This window comes from Scyliorhinus canicula, chromosome 4 (assembly GCF_902713615.1).
Source record: "Scyliorhinus canicula chromosome 4, sScyCan1.1, whole genome shotgun sequence".
NCBI lineage: Eukaryota > Metazoa > Chordata > Chondrichthyes > Carcharhiniformes > Scyliorhinidae > Scyliorhinus > Scyliorhinus canicula.
In genome coordinates, this window is record NC_052149.1 from 120,102,664 (window position 1) to 120,120,263 (window position 17,600).

Consider the following 17,600-nt stretch of genomic DNA (forward strand, 5'->3'; position numbering starts at 1 on the left):
TTCAATTGGGATGAGACCCAATCGATTGACAGTAGGATCGGGGTCTGCCCAAAAGGGCACGACGCCCCTGGGACCTATAAAAGTCAGGTCGCAAGTCCAGCTCGCTCTCTTAGCCGGCCCTCCCAGCAGAACACCTTTGCAGCAGCTCTCCAAGAACTTGACCGTGAGAAAGAGAGGCCTGGCCAACAGCTACACCGACAAGTAAGTGTCAACCAACGCTCGCTACGAGAATAGACACTCCTGACCCCTTAGCCCGTACCAAATGGGAAGCCTGCAGTCTCAGGACAGAACAAGAGGCCATTGTTCCCTGATCCAGTGGGTTCCCTTATCGAAGATAAGTATTGGCTTATAGTGGTAGGAATAGTTTAGTCTGTTAGTATTAGTTGCATGAGTATCGATTTACTGTGTAAATAATAAACGTGTTTAATTGAACCTTACTAACTGGTGTATTGAGTCATTGATCTGAACTTGAACCTGAACCTCGTGGCGGTATCATAAAGATACCTGGCGACTCTAGAGCTAAGGAATAAAACAGAGCCAATTGAGTGTAAAGCACACTCACCAGAACGAGCAACAACTCCATCTGCCACTTCTCAGCCTAGCTCTGCATCCTGTCAATGTCCTGTTGTAACCCTCAACACTATCTACAACTCCACCAGCCTTCGTGTCATTGACAAACTTACTAACCTACTCTTCCATTTTCCCATCCAAGTCATTTATATAAACCACAAAGAGCAGAGGTCCCAGAACAGATCCCTGCAGGACACCACTGGTCACCGACCTCCAGGCCGAATACTTTCCATCCACTACTACTCGCTGTCTTCTTTCGGACAGCCAATTCTGTATCCAGACACACAAGTAGCTGTTTAGGTGTTTATATTGGGATAGGAAACATCCTTACGAACAATCAACTTCCAGATACAGAAAGGATCGGTTTATGTGTTGTCAGAAAGATCCAAAATTAAATATTTGGCCTGTAGCGAGTTAACTGATATTAAAAGGGGTGGCAGTTGGAGTTTACAATTGACTTCAGTGCTTCTGGGTTAGGGAGTAGAACAACTATCAAGACATCTTGACAGAGAAATAAGATGAAGTGTGCTGAGTTTTATGAGGAGTTAAAAAAGGGGGAAAAAGTTGAAGTAAAGCTGCTTATGTTTGTATTTTAACTCCAGAACTCACCTTTACAAGCTCCTTGGTTTCAAAAGGCAGCTTTCTGCATCTGTTCAGAATTTCAACATGCTGCATTTGCACCTCAATCTTCCCTGTTGGCATCTCCTTAAATGGAAATGGAAATCTGTCAGAGTAGATTTCACACCATCAGGGCAAAACATATTGTAATTTTCACAACAAAAATAAAACATCCAGTGTGAAACAAAATACACAATCTCTGAATGTTTACAGCGCTTTTTCATAAGTATTGACCACAAAACCTAGGTTGACACTTCAGTCAAGTATTGTCACACAAAGTGAAGATCTAACATAAGGAGTCAAGATCAAGTGTATTCTTCAGGTGAAGGAGCATTATTGAGTAGGAGTTAAACTGACCATGCCAAACATTCAGTTCGCACTTTACAATCATACACTCTATTTGTCGAATTTGCATGATCATTTATAGTTAAATAGCAAAATACACGCACAGGTCAGGAAGCTGGGACATGCAAAGCTGAGGCACTATATAGTGCTACCATTGGTAAAAAGGTGTAATTGCATCTTGGCAAATTTCCATTAGCAATTTCCATTCTAAGCACAGATATGAGAATTTATCATGGAAAAAGTTGACAAGAAGCAGCAACACTTTCTAGACAGGAAGCATACAAGATTATTTAATATGTTAAGGAGATAATTTGAGGTCTCTTTTAATTGTTTTGATGAAGCTTTCTTATTAATAAACAGAGTAGCCCTTCTGTAACAAGAGCCTTTGAACAGCTTTGTTTGAAATATATTGTAAAATTTAACAACATATGCACTGTCAATGTTATAGCATAGGCTTGGGAAGCAGAAATTAAACAGAGATGGAGAGAAGAATTGTGTGGTGAGCCAAGCTCAAGGACATTCTAGCAATCAATTTAGAAAACCAATAGCAAGGACTTGCGATCCACATGCAGCCTAGGAAATGCCAAAGGAGAAAATAACTTGAAAACAAGGGAAGAAAATATGTTACAGTAATGTTACATTGCCAGTCTGGTGGATGGCACTAGGTGTTTCTGTACCAAAATGCTCTGCCCTACGGCATTAGGACTATGATTCCTCACATTAAATTCTCAGTCTTTGGATGTGCTTATAGAACAGTGGATGGACACTGTATACAAGGACAAAGCAATCTCAACATTATTGGTTCAGGAACAACAGTTGCAGATCTAAGAGTGGGTGTAATTGGGAACGGGATCTGTAGCAGAAAAGTAGGAGCTAAAACAAATAGTGAACAAGTACAACAGCTCCCATCTCATGGGGAATAAAAACAATTGGATTGACATAACATTGTAGAATCTTGAGAAGATGCATGCACCTTAATTGGTATAGCCAGTTTATAATCCAGACACACTCCTAGCAATGGGTAAATAGAACAGTTAATCTAGAGACATGTACTGGTAAAAGCCTTAGAAAAGAACCATATTCAACATTTGAAAATCTTTAGGGATACAGGAGATACAGAAATAAACAACTGACCAGATTGGCTTGTCCTGGTGGTCGGGGGATGACTGTTCCAGTGACAGTAATTACAGATTCAAGAGAAAGTTCACACAATATCTTCCTGAGGTGTGCTGTGGACTGTTGAAAAAGGCATCACAACAAAGTTCAAATGTGATATCCCAGCTTTATAGTGACAATGAAAATATTTTTGTAACAATGTGCAACATGGTTGGTTGACAGTGAATTGATCTCAAGCAGCAAATGCAACTGCACTGCCAGTGTAAAGGGCAGAGTTTTACAAATACTGTCACCCAATAATGCATAAAATTGTAGGCTGGATTTGGATTTATTGTCATGTGTACTGAGGTACAATGAAAAGTATTGTTCTGCGTACAGTAGACACATCATTCATACATGCAAAAAATAACACAGGGCAAACATAAATACACAATGTAAATACATAGACACAGGCATCGGGTGAAGCATACAGGAGTGTAGTACTACTCAGTAGAGAAGATGTGTGAAGAGATCAGATCAGTCCATAAGAGGGGCGTTTAGAAGTCTGGTAACAGCAGGCAAGAAGCTGTTTTTGAATCTGTTCGTGCGTGTTCTCAGACTTTTGTATCTCCTGCCCGATGGAAGAGGTTGGAAGAAAGAATAACCCGGGTGGGAGGGTTATGCTCCCTGCTTTCCCAAGGCAGTGGGAGGTGTAGAGAGTCAATGAATGGGAGGCGGGTTCGCATGATGGACTGGGCTATGTTCACGACTCTGTAGTTTCTTATGGCCTTGGGCCGAGCAGTTGCCACATCAGACTGATGCACCAGATATGATGCATCTGTAAAAGTTGGTAAGTCAATGTGGACATGCCGAATTTCCTTAGTTTCCTGTGGGCTGCTGCCCACCTGTAACACTGAACGAAACCCTGAAGTCACCAAGCCTTTTCCAAACTGGGAGACAGGCAAGAGACTCCAATATTATTACTTGAGGACAGTGGAATCACAGCCAGCTGGCTGTTCAAAAAGAGAGGAAGAAAAACAATAAGAAAACGTTCATGTTTGGGAACAACTTGCTTAACAAAATTTTAACAAATTTAACATTCATAAAGCACTGAGGGATGACAGCTTATAAACTCTAAATTTACAATTACAATGCAGCAAAGACAAAAGCTGTGGTGGTTACTGTCATAAATTTGCTAAACTCTAAATCTACTTACCTTCTCCTGTGGTATAACAATTTGTGTTAATCCATCAAAATCTCTCAGTACAATAAAGACACCCTGTCTGAACAAACACAAAAACAGTTAAAGACACAAAGTAGCAGGAGATACAGTTTTCAATTGCATTCCATATTACAAAGTTATGTTCTTCACTCACCCTTACTGCAGCCTATTCCCCAGCTAAGAGGGCCAAGAGTTAGGGCTGATCTACTCCCTGGCTTCTTCCAATGCTACCCACAAACTAGGTGATTTAAAAAAAAGGTGGACAGGGATACCAACTGTCAACCTTAAAGGGGGCCACTGTAGCACAGTGGTTAGCACATTCACTTCACAGCTCCATGGTCCCAGGTTCAATTCCCGGCTTAGGTCACTGTCTGTGCGGAGTCTGTACGTTCTCCCCCCGTCTGAGTGAGTATGCTCCGGGTGCTCCGGTTTCCTCCCACAGTCCAAAGATGTGCAGGTTAGGTGGATTCGCCATGCTAAATTGCCCTTAGTGTCCAAAAAGGTTGGGTGGGGTTACGGGGCTAGGGTGGAGGTTTGGGCTTAGGTAGGGTGCTCTTTCCAAGGGCCGGTGCAGACCCAATGGGCCAAATGGCCTCCTTCTGCACTGTAAATTCTACGCTTCTATGATAACCTGCAATCCAAATGTGACCGTGGAGAAACACAAGCAATGTGGAACTGTTCATAGCTCTTACTTGTCTAAGAAAATAAGGGAGAGATGTATGGAAAAGGTACACAAAACGGCGAGCAACTTACACGGAGATACCCACACAGAGTGAGAAATAGCAACTCTGATGGGAAGGTCAGGCTGAGTTATGTTTGTTGTTACTTTAGAAAAAAACAGTGCTAGTATTAATTCTCATTCTTAATCCCTCTGCGTGTTACTTAGAAAACCTGAGCATATAATAATGTTGAATAGAAACAGACGTCAACATTTCCAGAACTTAGGGAGATACAGTAGACTGTAGAGCTCATTACAGCAGGACTGCGTGTAGATTTGAAGCAGAGCTAGCTACCCACTCTCAACTTCCCCCTATGCATTGTAGGCTAGGTATAAAAGTAAATGCTAAATAACAGTTCAAAGGTAGAGTCAAAAGATAGATCAGAGGCTCTCTTGCTTCTTCAGATCATAAAATATTTCTTCATGGAACATGAATAAAATTTTATGGATTGTGAATAATTTTAATGAGTTTGTTATGTAAAAGCTGACATAAAAATCAAATAGATCAGACAAAACATATTTTGATTCAAGATGTTCAATATGTAAATGTCATATTAATGCCCATCTTTATAATTGGTACAAATCAGTAAAAGAACAATAGACTGCAAATGTACCTCTGATATTGGACCCAGCCACAGAGTCTGACCTCTTGACCAATGTGAGCGGTACACAGCTCCCCACAAGTATGAGTCCGAAAGGCAAAATTATTCAGGTCTGAAGAGAAAACAAAAATCACAAGGACAACAATTTGAAAGAACAAGAAGCTTTCTCCAGCTTAATACACATGAAATCACTGAATGCTAAAATCCTGTTCGCAGTCTTTGAAACTCCACAAGTTCTCCTATAGAATCATAGAATCTCAACAGTGCAGAAGGAGGCTATTCACCCTTGGACAGAGCACCCTAACCCAGTAACCCCACCTAACCTCTTGGACACTAAAGGGCAATTCAGCATGGCCAACTCACCTAACCTGCACATCTTTGGACTGTGGGAGGAAACCGGAGCACCCGGAAGAAACTTGTGCAGACATGGGGAGAATGTGCAAACTCCCCACGGTCAGCCGAGGCCAGAATTGAACCAGGTCTTTGGACCTTTGAAACAGCAGTGCTAACCACTGTGCCACCAGGGTGAACGATCACTTTTAGGTGGGGAGTCAGATGGGAAAGTTAAAGACAAAAACCACAGAATGTTGGCAAACCATAATAAAAATTTAAAATTCTGGACATGCACAGCTGGTCTGATGACAGATCCTGGATGAAACGCTGATCATTTTTGTTATTATTCAAAAGGAAAAGACAAAGGGGGCGATTCTCCAAAATGGCCCCCATAGGGGGCCAGCACGGCGCACCGCTCCAGCCTCCTTTCCCGGCGCCAAATGGGCGCCGTGCTAACCCGCGCATGAACAGTTTGGCCGCTCAACCTCCGCATGCGCAGGCGACTTCTTCAGCTCACTGGCCCTGACTCAACATGGCGTCGGTGTTCAGGGGCCGGACGCGCAGGAAAGTAGGTCCGGGGTGGGGGGGGGGAAACCCCCCGACCGTTCGCGCAGAGTTCCCGCCGACAGCGACCAGGGGTGAACGGCGCTGGCGGGACTCTGTCGTATCCGCGCGGCCGCTCGGCCCATCCGGGCTGGAGAATCGACGGCCTGGTCGTTTCCAGCGGCCCGCGCCGTGCCAAACGCCCTGGCGCAAATGGTGCTGATTCTCCGCACCTCGGAGAATGGCGCCCCGCATCGGGGCGATTCTCCGGCCTGGTTGTGCATTTTGCAGCGCCCCTGAGAGGCACGCTGCCTGAGAGGGTCTGCCAGCTGTTAATGAATGTGGTTATTGTCAATGCTTGCCCAGAAGTCCAGAATAACATGAGACAGTTAGAGGGAGAGACCTGCTATGAACATGTAAAAGCCTAAGAAAACAGCAGTGTATTAGACCTCCAAAATTCTGCTCCCTTAAATAAGCTGTCAATTGCATGAATATAGACAACTAAAATGCAATGAGGAAGGGCTAACACTTTCAGAGAGCAGTCTTGGATGCCTCCAAGTGGCCAGATATTTTAGAACAGCACTGAAGCCGCCTGTTACAAAGCTTGTGAGGTAAAATACATGGAAGCTTTTTGAAAAAAGGAAAACTAATTTTCAGCCCATAAAAGTATCCAATCCTTAAACTAAGTTAGTAAAATCTGTCTCGTCACAGAGACCCCACAATACTATTTAAAGAGAACCATGTTCTCCTGCTGCTCTGGTCAACACATTTCCCCATCCAATACACCAAAAAAAACCAAGCAGCTCATTGCTCTTAGTGCAAGTTGATGCTCAGACGGCCGTGGAGTCTATGTAATAGTCACTTCACTTTAAAATAATTTATTATAATTTGAATCACTTTGCGGTGAGTCCAGATAAATGGAAATATTTATCAATGTGTGAAAGCATCCTATTTCCAGCTTTGCACCAAGTACTGCTGCAAATCTGTTCTTAAGTTGATGTCTGCCTTTCAGCTGGATGTAAAAGATTCCATGTAAATATTTAAAAAGCAGGGGAGTTATCCTCTGCGACCTGGTCACTATTTATCCCTCAATCAACATCACAAAAGCAGCCGAACCTGATGTATTATTACTGGGCGGCGAATGTGGAGAAGGTACAGAGCTGGGTCAGAGGGGTTGACTCCCAATGGGCAGAATGGAGGAGAGTTTGGGTAGGGGGCCGGGATTGAAGGCGCTAGCAACAGCGCCGCTCCCGACGGCCCCGGGGAGATTCTCAGGGAGTCCGGTAGTAATAGCTTTGTTGAGAATTTGGAGGCAATTTCAACGGCACTTCGGGTTTTTTACATAGAATTTACAGTGCAGAAGGAGGCCATTCGGCCCATCGAGTCTGCACCGGCTCTTGGAAAGAGCACCCTACCCCCTATCCAACGTCAACACCTCCACCCTATCCCCATTACCCAGTAACCTCACCCAACACTAAGGGCAATTTTGGATACTAAGGGCAATTTATCATGGCCAATCCACCTAACCCGCACATCTTTGGACTGTGGGAGGAAACCGGAGCACCCGGAGGAAACCCACGCACACACGGGGAGGACGTGCAGACTCCGCACAGAGTGACCCAAGCCGGAATCGAACCTGGGACCCTGGAGCTGTGAAGCGATTGTGCTATCCACAATGCTACCGTGCTGCCCCCTGGGGGCAGGGTCAAGGGAAATGCCGATTCAGGGATGTGTGTGAACATTGCGGAGGGGCCCTGCAAACCACGTTCATATGTTTTCGTCCTGTCCAAAGCTGGAGGATTACTGGAAGGAGGTTTTTAGGGTAATCTCTAAAGTGGTGCACGTGAAACTGGACCCAGGCCCTCGGAGGCCATATTCGGAGTGTCGGACCAGCCGGGGTTGGAAACGGGCGCGGATGCAGATGTTGTAGCCTTCGCCTCGTTGGTCGCCCGAAGGCAGATCCTGTTAGGCTGGAGATCAATCTCTCCACCCTGTGCCCTGGCGTGGCGGGGGGACCTGCTGGAATTCTTTATGCTTGAAACGGTCAAATTTGAACCGAGGGGATGGATGGAGCGGTTCTACAATTCATGGGCATTATTCATTATGCACTTTCAAGAACTTGATCACATCGAACATCAGGGGGTTGGGGGGGAGGGGGACTGTATGTGTTAATGGTGACCATGGGTGATTCCGGATTCCTTTTTGTCCTTTGTTTATATTAACATGTGGGCCAATGTCTGGGGTTTGGTAGCAGGATGGGATCGTTGTTATTGATATGGGAATTGACATTACATTCGTTACTGATTATTGTTTAAACAACAAAATCAGCCATTCTACTCCCATAAAAAAATGTCTCGGTAAGCACCAGAATAAAAATAAAAAGCATATTCATCTTTACTGCCTGCACCCGGCTGTCCCCCCTCAACAAATCTGCCATAACCCTACCCACCAGGCTCGTAAAATTCAATTTACGGAGCTGGACCCAGTCCTGAGCTATCTGCACCCCCAGGTACCTGAAGTGAGTAGTTGCCACGCGAAACGGCAATCCCCCAAGCCAGCTCCCGCCCCTGTGAAAAGGAGTTTTGTCTTATGGATGTTAAAAGGAAAGTTTTAAAAAAAAATTTAGATTACCCAATTATTTTTTCCAATTAAGGGGCAATTTAGTGTGGCCAATCCACCTACTCTGCACATTTTTGGGTTGTGGGGGTGAAACCCACGCAGACACGGGGAGAATGTGCAAACTCCACACGGACAGTGACCCAGAGGCGGGATTGGACCCAGGGACCTCAGCGCCGTGAGGCAGCTGTGCTAACCACTAGGCCACCGTGCTGCCCTTAAAAGGAAAGTTTAAGGATTACTTAGAGTGTTGTATTCTTTGGGGGTGTATTTGAATTGATGGTTGTCAAGATGTTCACTGTATGTTTTAAAAAGGTTAACTGAGTTCATAGAATAAACATTGTTTTGCTTTACAAATTACTTGTAAATTTCTGCTGAACCACATTTGTAGAGTGGGCCGTGTGCTCCCCATACCACAATCTAGTAAAAGTCATGGGTCAGGTGAACTCCATGATACACTTTGAGGTTCTCTAAACATGAGCCCATGGCATGGGAATGTCACTTTAAGAAAGGTTTGTCTGCTCAAGTGGCTGCAGGGATGTCAGAGTGTGGGTGGAGCTGAACTCTGGCTCTGCTTTTTAGTTTCACTTTGAGAAAAGCTTGAGTGTCTGTGTGTTTCTTTGGTTTAGTTTCAGTTTTGGAGACGCTGCAGTCACAGCAAGATGTGTATGAATCTTTGCAAGCTAATTAATGTCCATTTGGTGATTTCAACGTGGTAACTGTTCTCAGTACAGTAGTCCCCCGTTATACCGCGCTCCGCAATACCGCGGTTCGCGATATACCGCGGGGGGGGGGGGGCTTATGGACCCCAACTGTCAGTTGTGTCAATTTCAGCGGCCAGCTGATTATTTCAGTGAGAGCAGCTTCCCTCTCTGGAACAAAGTGAACCGGCCGCTGAAATTGACACTGCCGGCTGCTCTCTCCCTCCAATCAGAAACATTAAAACTTAAAAGTTGGATTGGAGGGAGAGAGCAGCCGGCAGTGTCAATTTCAGCGGCCGGCTCACTTTGATCCGGAGAGGGAAGCTGCTCTCACTGAAACAATCAGCTGGCCGCTGAAATTGACACTGCCGAGGGGGGGGCGGGTGTTGGGGGGGAGAAGAGGGGGGGGCGGGTGTTGGGGGGGAGAGGAAGGGGGCGGGTGTGGGGGAGACCCCCCTGTGGGTGTGGGGGAGACCCCCCTGGGGGTGTGGGGGAGAGAGGGTGGACCTGTGGGTGTTGGGGGAGAGAGGGGGGCCCTGCGGGTGTTGGGGGTGGGGGGGGGGAGAGGAGGGGGGGCGGGTGTTGGGGGGGGAGAGGAGGGGGGGCGGGTGTGGGGGAGACCCCCCTGTGGGTGTGGGGGAGACCCCTCTGGGGGTGTGGGGGAGAGAGGGGGGCACCCCCCTGTGGGTGTGGGGGAGACCCCCCTGGGGGTGTGGGGGAGAGAGGGGGGACCTGCGGGTGTTGGGGGAGAGAGGAGGGCCCTGCGGGTGTTGGGGGAGAGAGGGGGGCCCTGCGGGTGTTGGGGGACGGGGGAGGAGAGGGGGGGGGAGGGGGCGAGCCGGAGGGTGTGGGGAGGGGGCGAGCCGGAGGGTGTGGGGGGGAGAGGGGTCTAATTGGAGGATGTGGGGGGAGAGGGGGCTAGCCAGAGGGTGTGGGGGAGAGGGGTCTAGTTGGAGGATGTGGGGGGAGAGGGGGGCGAGCCGGAGGGTGTTGGGGGGAGAGGGGGCGAGCCGAAGGGTGTGGGGGGAGAGGGGGCGAGCCGGAGGGTGTGGGGGGAGAGGGGGCGAGCCGGAGGGTGTTGGGGGGGGAGAGGGGGCGAGTCGGAGGGTGTGGGGGGAGAGGGGTCTAGTTGGAGGATGTGGGGGGAGAGGGGGCAAGCCGGAGGAAAAAAAAAAGAAATTGACACTGCCGGCTGCTCTCTCCCTCCAATCAGAAACATTAAAACTTAAAAGTTGGATTGGAGGGAGAGAGCAGCGGGCAGTGTCAATTTCAGCGGCCGGCTGATTTCAGTGAGAGCAGCTTCCTTCTCCGGATCAAAGTGAGCCGGCTGCTGAAATTTTAATTGGATCCACGATGGGGGTTTTAAATTTATTTAAAAATCTATGCTAGCGCTTCCCATTGTGAGTCTACGGGGGTCTGACCTCTCCCCCTGCCCCCCCGTAGACTCACAATGGGAAGCGCATGCATAGATTTTTAAATAAATTTAAAACCCCCATCATGGATATCCGCGGCTCGGTGGCTGTCTTGGACCCCAACACCCGCGTTATAAAGGGGGACTACTGTAGTGAAGTTAAGCTTGATGTCTTTCTGTACAAAGGGTTCTGCTGTCTTATGGATGTTAAAAGGAAAGTTTATGTATTACTTAGAATGTTGTATTCTTTGGGGGTTGTATTTGAATTGATGGGTGCTAAGATGTTCACTGTTTGTTTTAAAAAGGTTAACTGAGTTCATAGAATAAACATTGTTTTGCTTTAAAAATTACTTTTAAAATTTCTGCTGCACCACATCTGTGGAGAGGGCGGTGTGCTCCCCATATCATAATCTAGTAAAGGTTGTGGGTCAGGTGATCTCCATGATATACTTTGGAGTTCTCTAAACCCTGGCCCATAACACCCATAACAGGATGAAGGTGGATTGCCTTATTGATAGCCCGGAAGGGGGTTTTGCTCAGGTGGAGGTCCGCGGTACAGCCCAGTGCGTCGGCCTGGCTGCGTGATCTGATGGAATTTTTGTATCTTGAGAAGGTCAAGTACACCATGAGGGAGTCTGTGGAAGGGTTCTACTCGAGGTGGCAGCCTTTCATCTCCTTTTCAAGGAGTTAGTCACCTTCCGTCGCTTGTGGGGGGAGGGGTAGATGTGGGTGTTTTTTTAAAATTATGTTTGCTGTATGTTATTGTTTTACCTTGTATAATGAAAAACCTTTCTTTTTTTTTAATAAACAATTTTATTGAGGTAGTTTTTGGCTTTATAAACAGTTACAGACATCATCAGAAAGGAAGCAAAAAAGGCAAAAATGTGCAAACATCCACGTACTTTCAATACTTCCATCGTACCGTATTGCACAAGCCCGCTCCCCTCCCACCCGTACTACCCGCCATATTTTCCCTCCTACTCTACTCTACCCCCCCCCCCCCCCCCCCCCCACCCCCCTGCTGACGCTCACTCTCCCGCAAAGAAGTCAATAAATGGTTGCCACCTTCGGGTGAACCCCTGCACAGATCCCCTCAAGGCGAACTTAATTTTTTCCATCCCCAGGAAACTTGACATGTCCGCAAGCCACCACTCAGTCTTCGGGGGCTTTGAGTCCCTCCACGCCAATAATATTCGTCGCCGGGCTATCAGGGAAGCAAAGGCCAGCACATCGGCCGCTTTCTCCCCCTGGACGCCCGGGTCTTCCGAAACCCCAAAAATTGCCACCCCTGGACTCATCACCACCCTTGTTTTTAGCACCTGGGACATGACCCCCGCAAATCCCTCCCAGTACCCCCTCAGATCAGGGCATGCCCAAAACATGTGCACATGGTTCGCTGGTCCTCCCGCGCACCTAGCGCATTTGTCCTCTATCCCGAAAAATTTGCTCATCCGAGCCACCGTCATATGGGCCCGGTGAACGACCTTAAATTGGATCAGCCCGAGCCTAGCACATGTCGCGGTCGAGTTTACCCTACTCAGGGCCACTGCCCACAGCCCATCCTCCATTTCCCCGCATATCTCCTCCTCCCATTTAAGTTTCAGTTCCTCTCTCTGGGACCCTTCCTCCCTCATGAGCACCTTATAAATACCCGAGACTCTACCCTCCCCTTCGTCCCTCCCAGAGACTATTCTGTCTAGGATCCCCATTGGCGGGAGGCGCGGGAAAGATGGGAACTGTCTACAAACAAAGTCCCGCAACTGTAGGTATCTAAAATCATTTCCCCTTACCACCCCAAATTTCTCCTCCAAGCTCCTCAAACTCGCGAAGCTCCCTTCCAGGAACATATCACCCACCCTTCCCGCCCCTGCTCGCCGCCATACTCGGAACCCCCCATCCATACTGCCGGGGGCAAACCGATGGTTGTCGCAGATTGGCGCCCAGACAGACGCCCCCATCTCCCCCACATGCCTCCTCCACTGGCCCCATATCCGCAGGGTCGCCACCACTACCGGGCTGGTGGTGTACTTGGCCGGCGGCAGCGGTAGAGGAGCCGTGACCAGGGCTTCCAAACTGGAGCCCCTGCACGAAGCCGCCTCCACCCGCTCCCAAATAATGAAAAACCTTTCTGAATAAAGATATTTCGTCTCTACTGTTTAGTCGACAAATTTATTTTTCCAGCAATTTTTCCTACCTCAATCATTACCAGTTTTCTAATTTGTTATAATTCTTTATTGCCTCAAAGAGAAAAGGTGCTCACACTCTGGATTCTTTCAAACGCTGATACACAACAGCTTAATAATGCCTTTTAGGAAAGGTAACCTGCCCTCCTTACCTAGATATGACCCCAAACCCACAGTTAATGTGGTTGCCTCTTAAATTCCTGCTGAAACTTCCATGAGGTTTACAAAAAATAGCAGACTGATCACCCAGGATTGACCAAGGCATCAGAAATAACAAAGGCAAACCTAACACCGAGGACCCTGCAGAGTCTTCCTTCCAAACATGTGGGGCTCGTACCCAAATTGGCTGATCTGTCTCATGGACTGGTCAAGCAACAGCTTGATATAGTCATACTCACAGAATCATACCGTACAATGTCCCAGACACTCAGCACCTTCATCCCAGGGTATGTTGCTTCCACCGGCAGGACAGGCCCACCAGAGGGGTGGTTCAGTGATTTGGTCGGAAGGGAATCCTCAACATCAACTCCGGATCCCACAAAATCTCATGGCAACAGGTCTAACAAGGGGAAGGTAGCTTCCTGCTAATTATCTTCAACCACCTCCATGGCTATGCCCCACCCACCTGCTTGACCTCACCCCTCAGCGGTCTACCCGTCGCTGATGCACCGGTCCATGTCAGTATTGGTAGAATTGACCACCGCATAGTCACGTAGAGACAAAGTTCCATCCTCACATTGAGCGTTCTGTGGCATTACACCATGCTAAATGGGATAGATGTTGAACAGAGCTAGCAACTCAAGATTGGGCATCCACGAGACACTGTAGGCCATCAGCAACAGTAGGACTGTATTCAACTACAATCTGTAACTTAATGCCTCGGCATATCCGTCACTCCACTATTACCATCAAGCCAGGGGATCAACCTTGTTTCAACGAAAAGTGCAGAAGAGCATGGAGGACCAACACCAGCATAACTAAAATGAGACTAGAATCTGGTGAAGCTCTAACACAGGAAAACCTGCCTGCCAAAAAAGAGAAGCAGCATGTGGTAGACAGAACAAAGGCAATCCAAAACTAGCAGATCTAATCAAAGCTCTGCAGTGGAACAACTAAACAGTGGTACAACTAAACAGAGGAGGCGGCTCCAAAAATATCTCTCAATGATGACGAAGACAAGGACATTAGTACAAAAGGCATTAACAATCATCTTCAGCCAGAAGTGCTGAGTGGATGATGCACTCAGGACCCCAGAATGACAGAGTCAAAGATGTTTACAGCATGGAAACAGGCCCTTCGGCCCAGCTTATCCATGCCGCCCAGTTTCTATCACTAAGCTAGTCCCACTTGCCTGCATTAGGCCCATATCCCTCTATACCCACCCTGCTCATGTAACTGTCTAACTGCTTTTTAAAGGTACTAATGTCCTGGTCTTCATCATCATTGAGAGATATTTTTGGTGCTATCAGTCAATCTTTTCCACTCCATGTGGTATCAAGAAATGACTGAAGGCACTGGATACTACGAAGGGCTATGAGCCTTGACAACATTCCAGCTTGAGCACCAGGCAGAAGAAGGGAAGCAGGCAGGTAGTCAGGAAAATCCCAGAATTTATCTCACTCAAGAACTGTTTTTCTGTGTTGGAACAGTGAGAGCGACGGTTCCTCTAGGGAGTTCAGCCAGAGCCGCTGCAGTCGTAGACTTGACTCCAAGATGCTGTGTATTGCCTCCATAGTGCCACGGTCAAAGATGTCACTGAACGGCTGCAGAGCATTCTGAAGGGGGAGGGTGAACAGTCAGGTCTTGGTTCACATTGGTACCAACAACATAAGTAGAAAGAGTCCTGGAACAAGAATTTAGGGAGCTAGGTAGAAGATTGAAAAGCAAGACCAGGTTGTAATCACTGGATTACTCCTGGTGCCACATACTAGTGGGTATAAGATTACGAGGATAGAGCAGATGAATATGTGATTGAAGAGATGGTGTAGGAGGGAAGGCTTTAGTGTCCTGGATCACTGGGTCCATTTCTGGGGAAGGTGGGAGCTATACAAGTCAGATGGGATGCACACAAACCGGAATGGATCACACCGATTGTAATAGGATCAGACAGGATCTGGCCAAAGTGGACTGGGCGCAGCTTCTTGTAGGACAATCCACATCAGAGTAGCGGGAGTCATTCAAAAAGGAAATAGAGAAAGAACAAAGCCAACATGTTTTCACAATGGTAAAGAGTGGGATCAAAAAGTACAGAAAACCCTGGATGTCGAGGGATATAAAAGGATTAGATGAGAAAAAAGGAAGGCTTATGGCAGGTGCAGGGGGCTAAAAAAAGTGTTTTTCAAAGTGTAGGCCATGATCCGTGGGTGGGTCTCGGCGGGTGTCGGGAGGTCAGAGGGATCAGTCGTGGTTCTCCTATGGGGGTGCCAATCGTGGGAAAAGCGCTTAACAGCATTTTTATTGAGAATGGTGACCGCTGCTGCCTTTTAAATGGATATAAATTAGGTTGTGTGCAACCTTTCAGCTATAAGCGGCAGCAGTGAGCAGGTCAGCACACCTTGTACGCACACTTGATGCCCTCTATGTACCTGCTTTTGCTGCAAATCACAGAGAGAGCTACTTCCATTTTCTAGCTGCTGGCAAGCAAGGCAAGAGGACCATGAAGATGAATCATTGTCTTACCAGTAAGAGATGGCCATAGGCAGAGTACAGGATTTCACATTGAATGCAGAGCGCTGCTCAGTAAAGTCCAGGAAAGAGCAATTCTAGCGTTAGCTCCAGGGCCGCTGATTAACAACCTCCAAAGGAGAAATGAGAAACTTAACTCGGGAACGAAGCAGTATAAAGATGATTTCTAAAGGTATGATTTTGTTAATTGTGCCAATGCAAATAAGGATGCAAAGCCCAAGGGCGCGATTCTCCAAAATGGAGACTAAGTGTTCGCGCCATCGTGAACGCTGTCGTGTTTCACGACTGTGCAAAACGGGCACAGGGACAACCGATTCTGGTCCCCACAGGGGGCCAGCACAGCGCTGGAGCTGTTCACGCCGCTCCAGCCTTACATCCTGGTGCGGCGCCAACCCGCGCATGCGCAGTGGCGAAGCGCCAACTGTCGCATGCACTGTACACGCGCGGAACATGGCGCGGGAGTTCTGGGGCTGGAAGTGGAACAAAGTAGGCCCGTGGGGGTGGGGGGGGGGGAAAGAGGCCAGTCCGCCAATCGGTGAACCCCGATTGCGGGCCAGACCCCATTGGAGGCCACCGCCCCCCTCCCCTGGTGAAGGAGCGCTTTTCCCCGCCCCACAGGTCCCCCCCCGACCCTTCGTGCAGAATTCCCACTGGCAGCGACCAGGGGTGAACGGCGCCAGTGGGACTCTGCCGTTTCCGCATGGTCGCTCAGCCCATTGGGCCGGAGAATCGGCAGCCCGGCCGCACACAGCGGCCCGCAACCGGCGCTGCGCAAATGGCGCCAATTCCCGGCACCTTGGAGAATCGCACGCTGGCGCGGGGCGGCGTGGCGCGGTTGCAGTAATTTTCCAGCCCAACGCTTGGAGAATTGCGCCCCATATTAGCTATATGCAAGGAAGTACTGCAAACAAGAGAAGTTTCAGATTTTGAAAGAGAAGTAGTGGGTGCAAAATTCCTTTTGCGGTTGAGACCCCAGAGTCAGTTATTAATTTACAACTGACTCCAAATAGAGACTACGCTGCTGTACCTGACATGTGATAGCATATTAAAAACACAGCAAAAGTCCATGCTGCTGTCGGCATTCTGGAGTTGCATCTCCCAGGAGTATCAAGTGCTGAGTCTGGCTGACAGCAAATTGCCCTCGCCTTTTGTGACCCTGACTGGAGTGAGATCAGGAGGACGAAGCAGGCTCCCCTTCAGTATTAAAGGTAAGTGGACCGAAGTGAAACCGCAACTGACCGCTCCGTGACCCAGCTGCGGAACGAACCTGCCCAAAGTCACTCACTACCCTGACTTGGAAATATATCAGCCATTCCTTCACAGTACCCGAGTCAAAATCTTGGAACTGCCTGCTTAACAGCGGTGGTGGACCTACACCGCATGGACTACAAGAAGGTTCAAGATAACAGCTCACCACCACCGCCTTCTCAGGGACAATTAGAGATGGCAGCAAATGCTGGCATGGCCAGCGAAGCCTACTTCAACCAAACGATAAAAGAAAATAATCAATTGAAGGTGATGACTTCACGAAGATAGAGAAACAGGCGATCTACAAATGCAAGTGTGCTTTCAGGATACTAATCGCCGACATGGGCCTCACCTGGTGCTGGTCTGGCAGCTCTGATGGGCCGGCTCGGTGGATAGCTCTGCAGAGGCTGGATCTGCTCGGCGTGGCGGGAGCTGCAAAGGGCCCTGAGTTCCAGCGAGCGGAGGAACACCCGGCCCAGGAGGCCCAGACCTAGGCCTGGCCTGGCCATGTCCCGAACAAGAACAAACTCTGGCTCCGGATCCTTTGGAGTCAACTGGGATCGGCTTGTTCTCACCTGGCCCGTTCTCTGACCTTTCACCCTGCCAACAGACCTAACCAATCGACTCCAATTCTGATCTTCATTGTGCTGACATCGGCTCTCGATTGCTCGGGTCTATTGACAGGCAGCGCGGTGCAGGACGGGAGGTCG

General features: G+C 48.2%; 1 protein-coding gene across 1 annotated transcript in view; it reads right to left on the minus strand.

Moving 5' to 3' along the window:
- The window catches only part of dars2 (aspartyl-tRNA synthetase 2, mitochondrial), a 75,372-nt gene extending 57,869 nt beyond the window's left edge, over positions 1-17,503 (minus strand). Inside the window, exons 1-5 of the mRNA XM_038795115.1 lie at positions 17,243-17,503; positions 5,183-5,282; positions 3,845-3,911; positions 2,668-2,769; positions 1,180-1,275 (exon numbers count right to left, since the gene is read on the minus strand). Coding sequence (XP_038651043.1) covers positions 1,180-1,275; positions 2,668-2,769; positions 3,845-3,911; positions 5,183-5,282; positions 17,243-17,399 — 522 coding nt within the window. The 5' untranslated portion in view covers positions 17,400-17,503. The remainder of the gene's footprint in view (positions 1-1,179; positions 1,276-2,667; positions 2,770-3,844; positions 3,912-5,182; positions 5,283-17,242) is intronic.
- Positions 17,504-17,600: the final 97 nt, after the last annotated feature.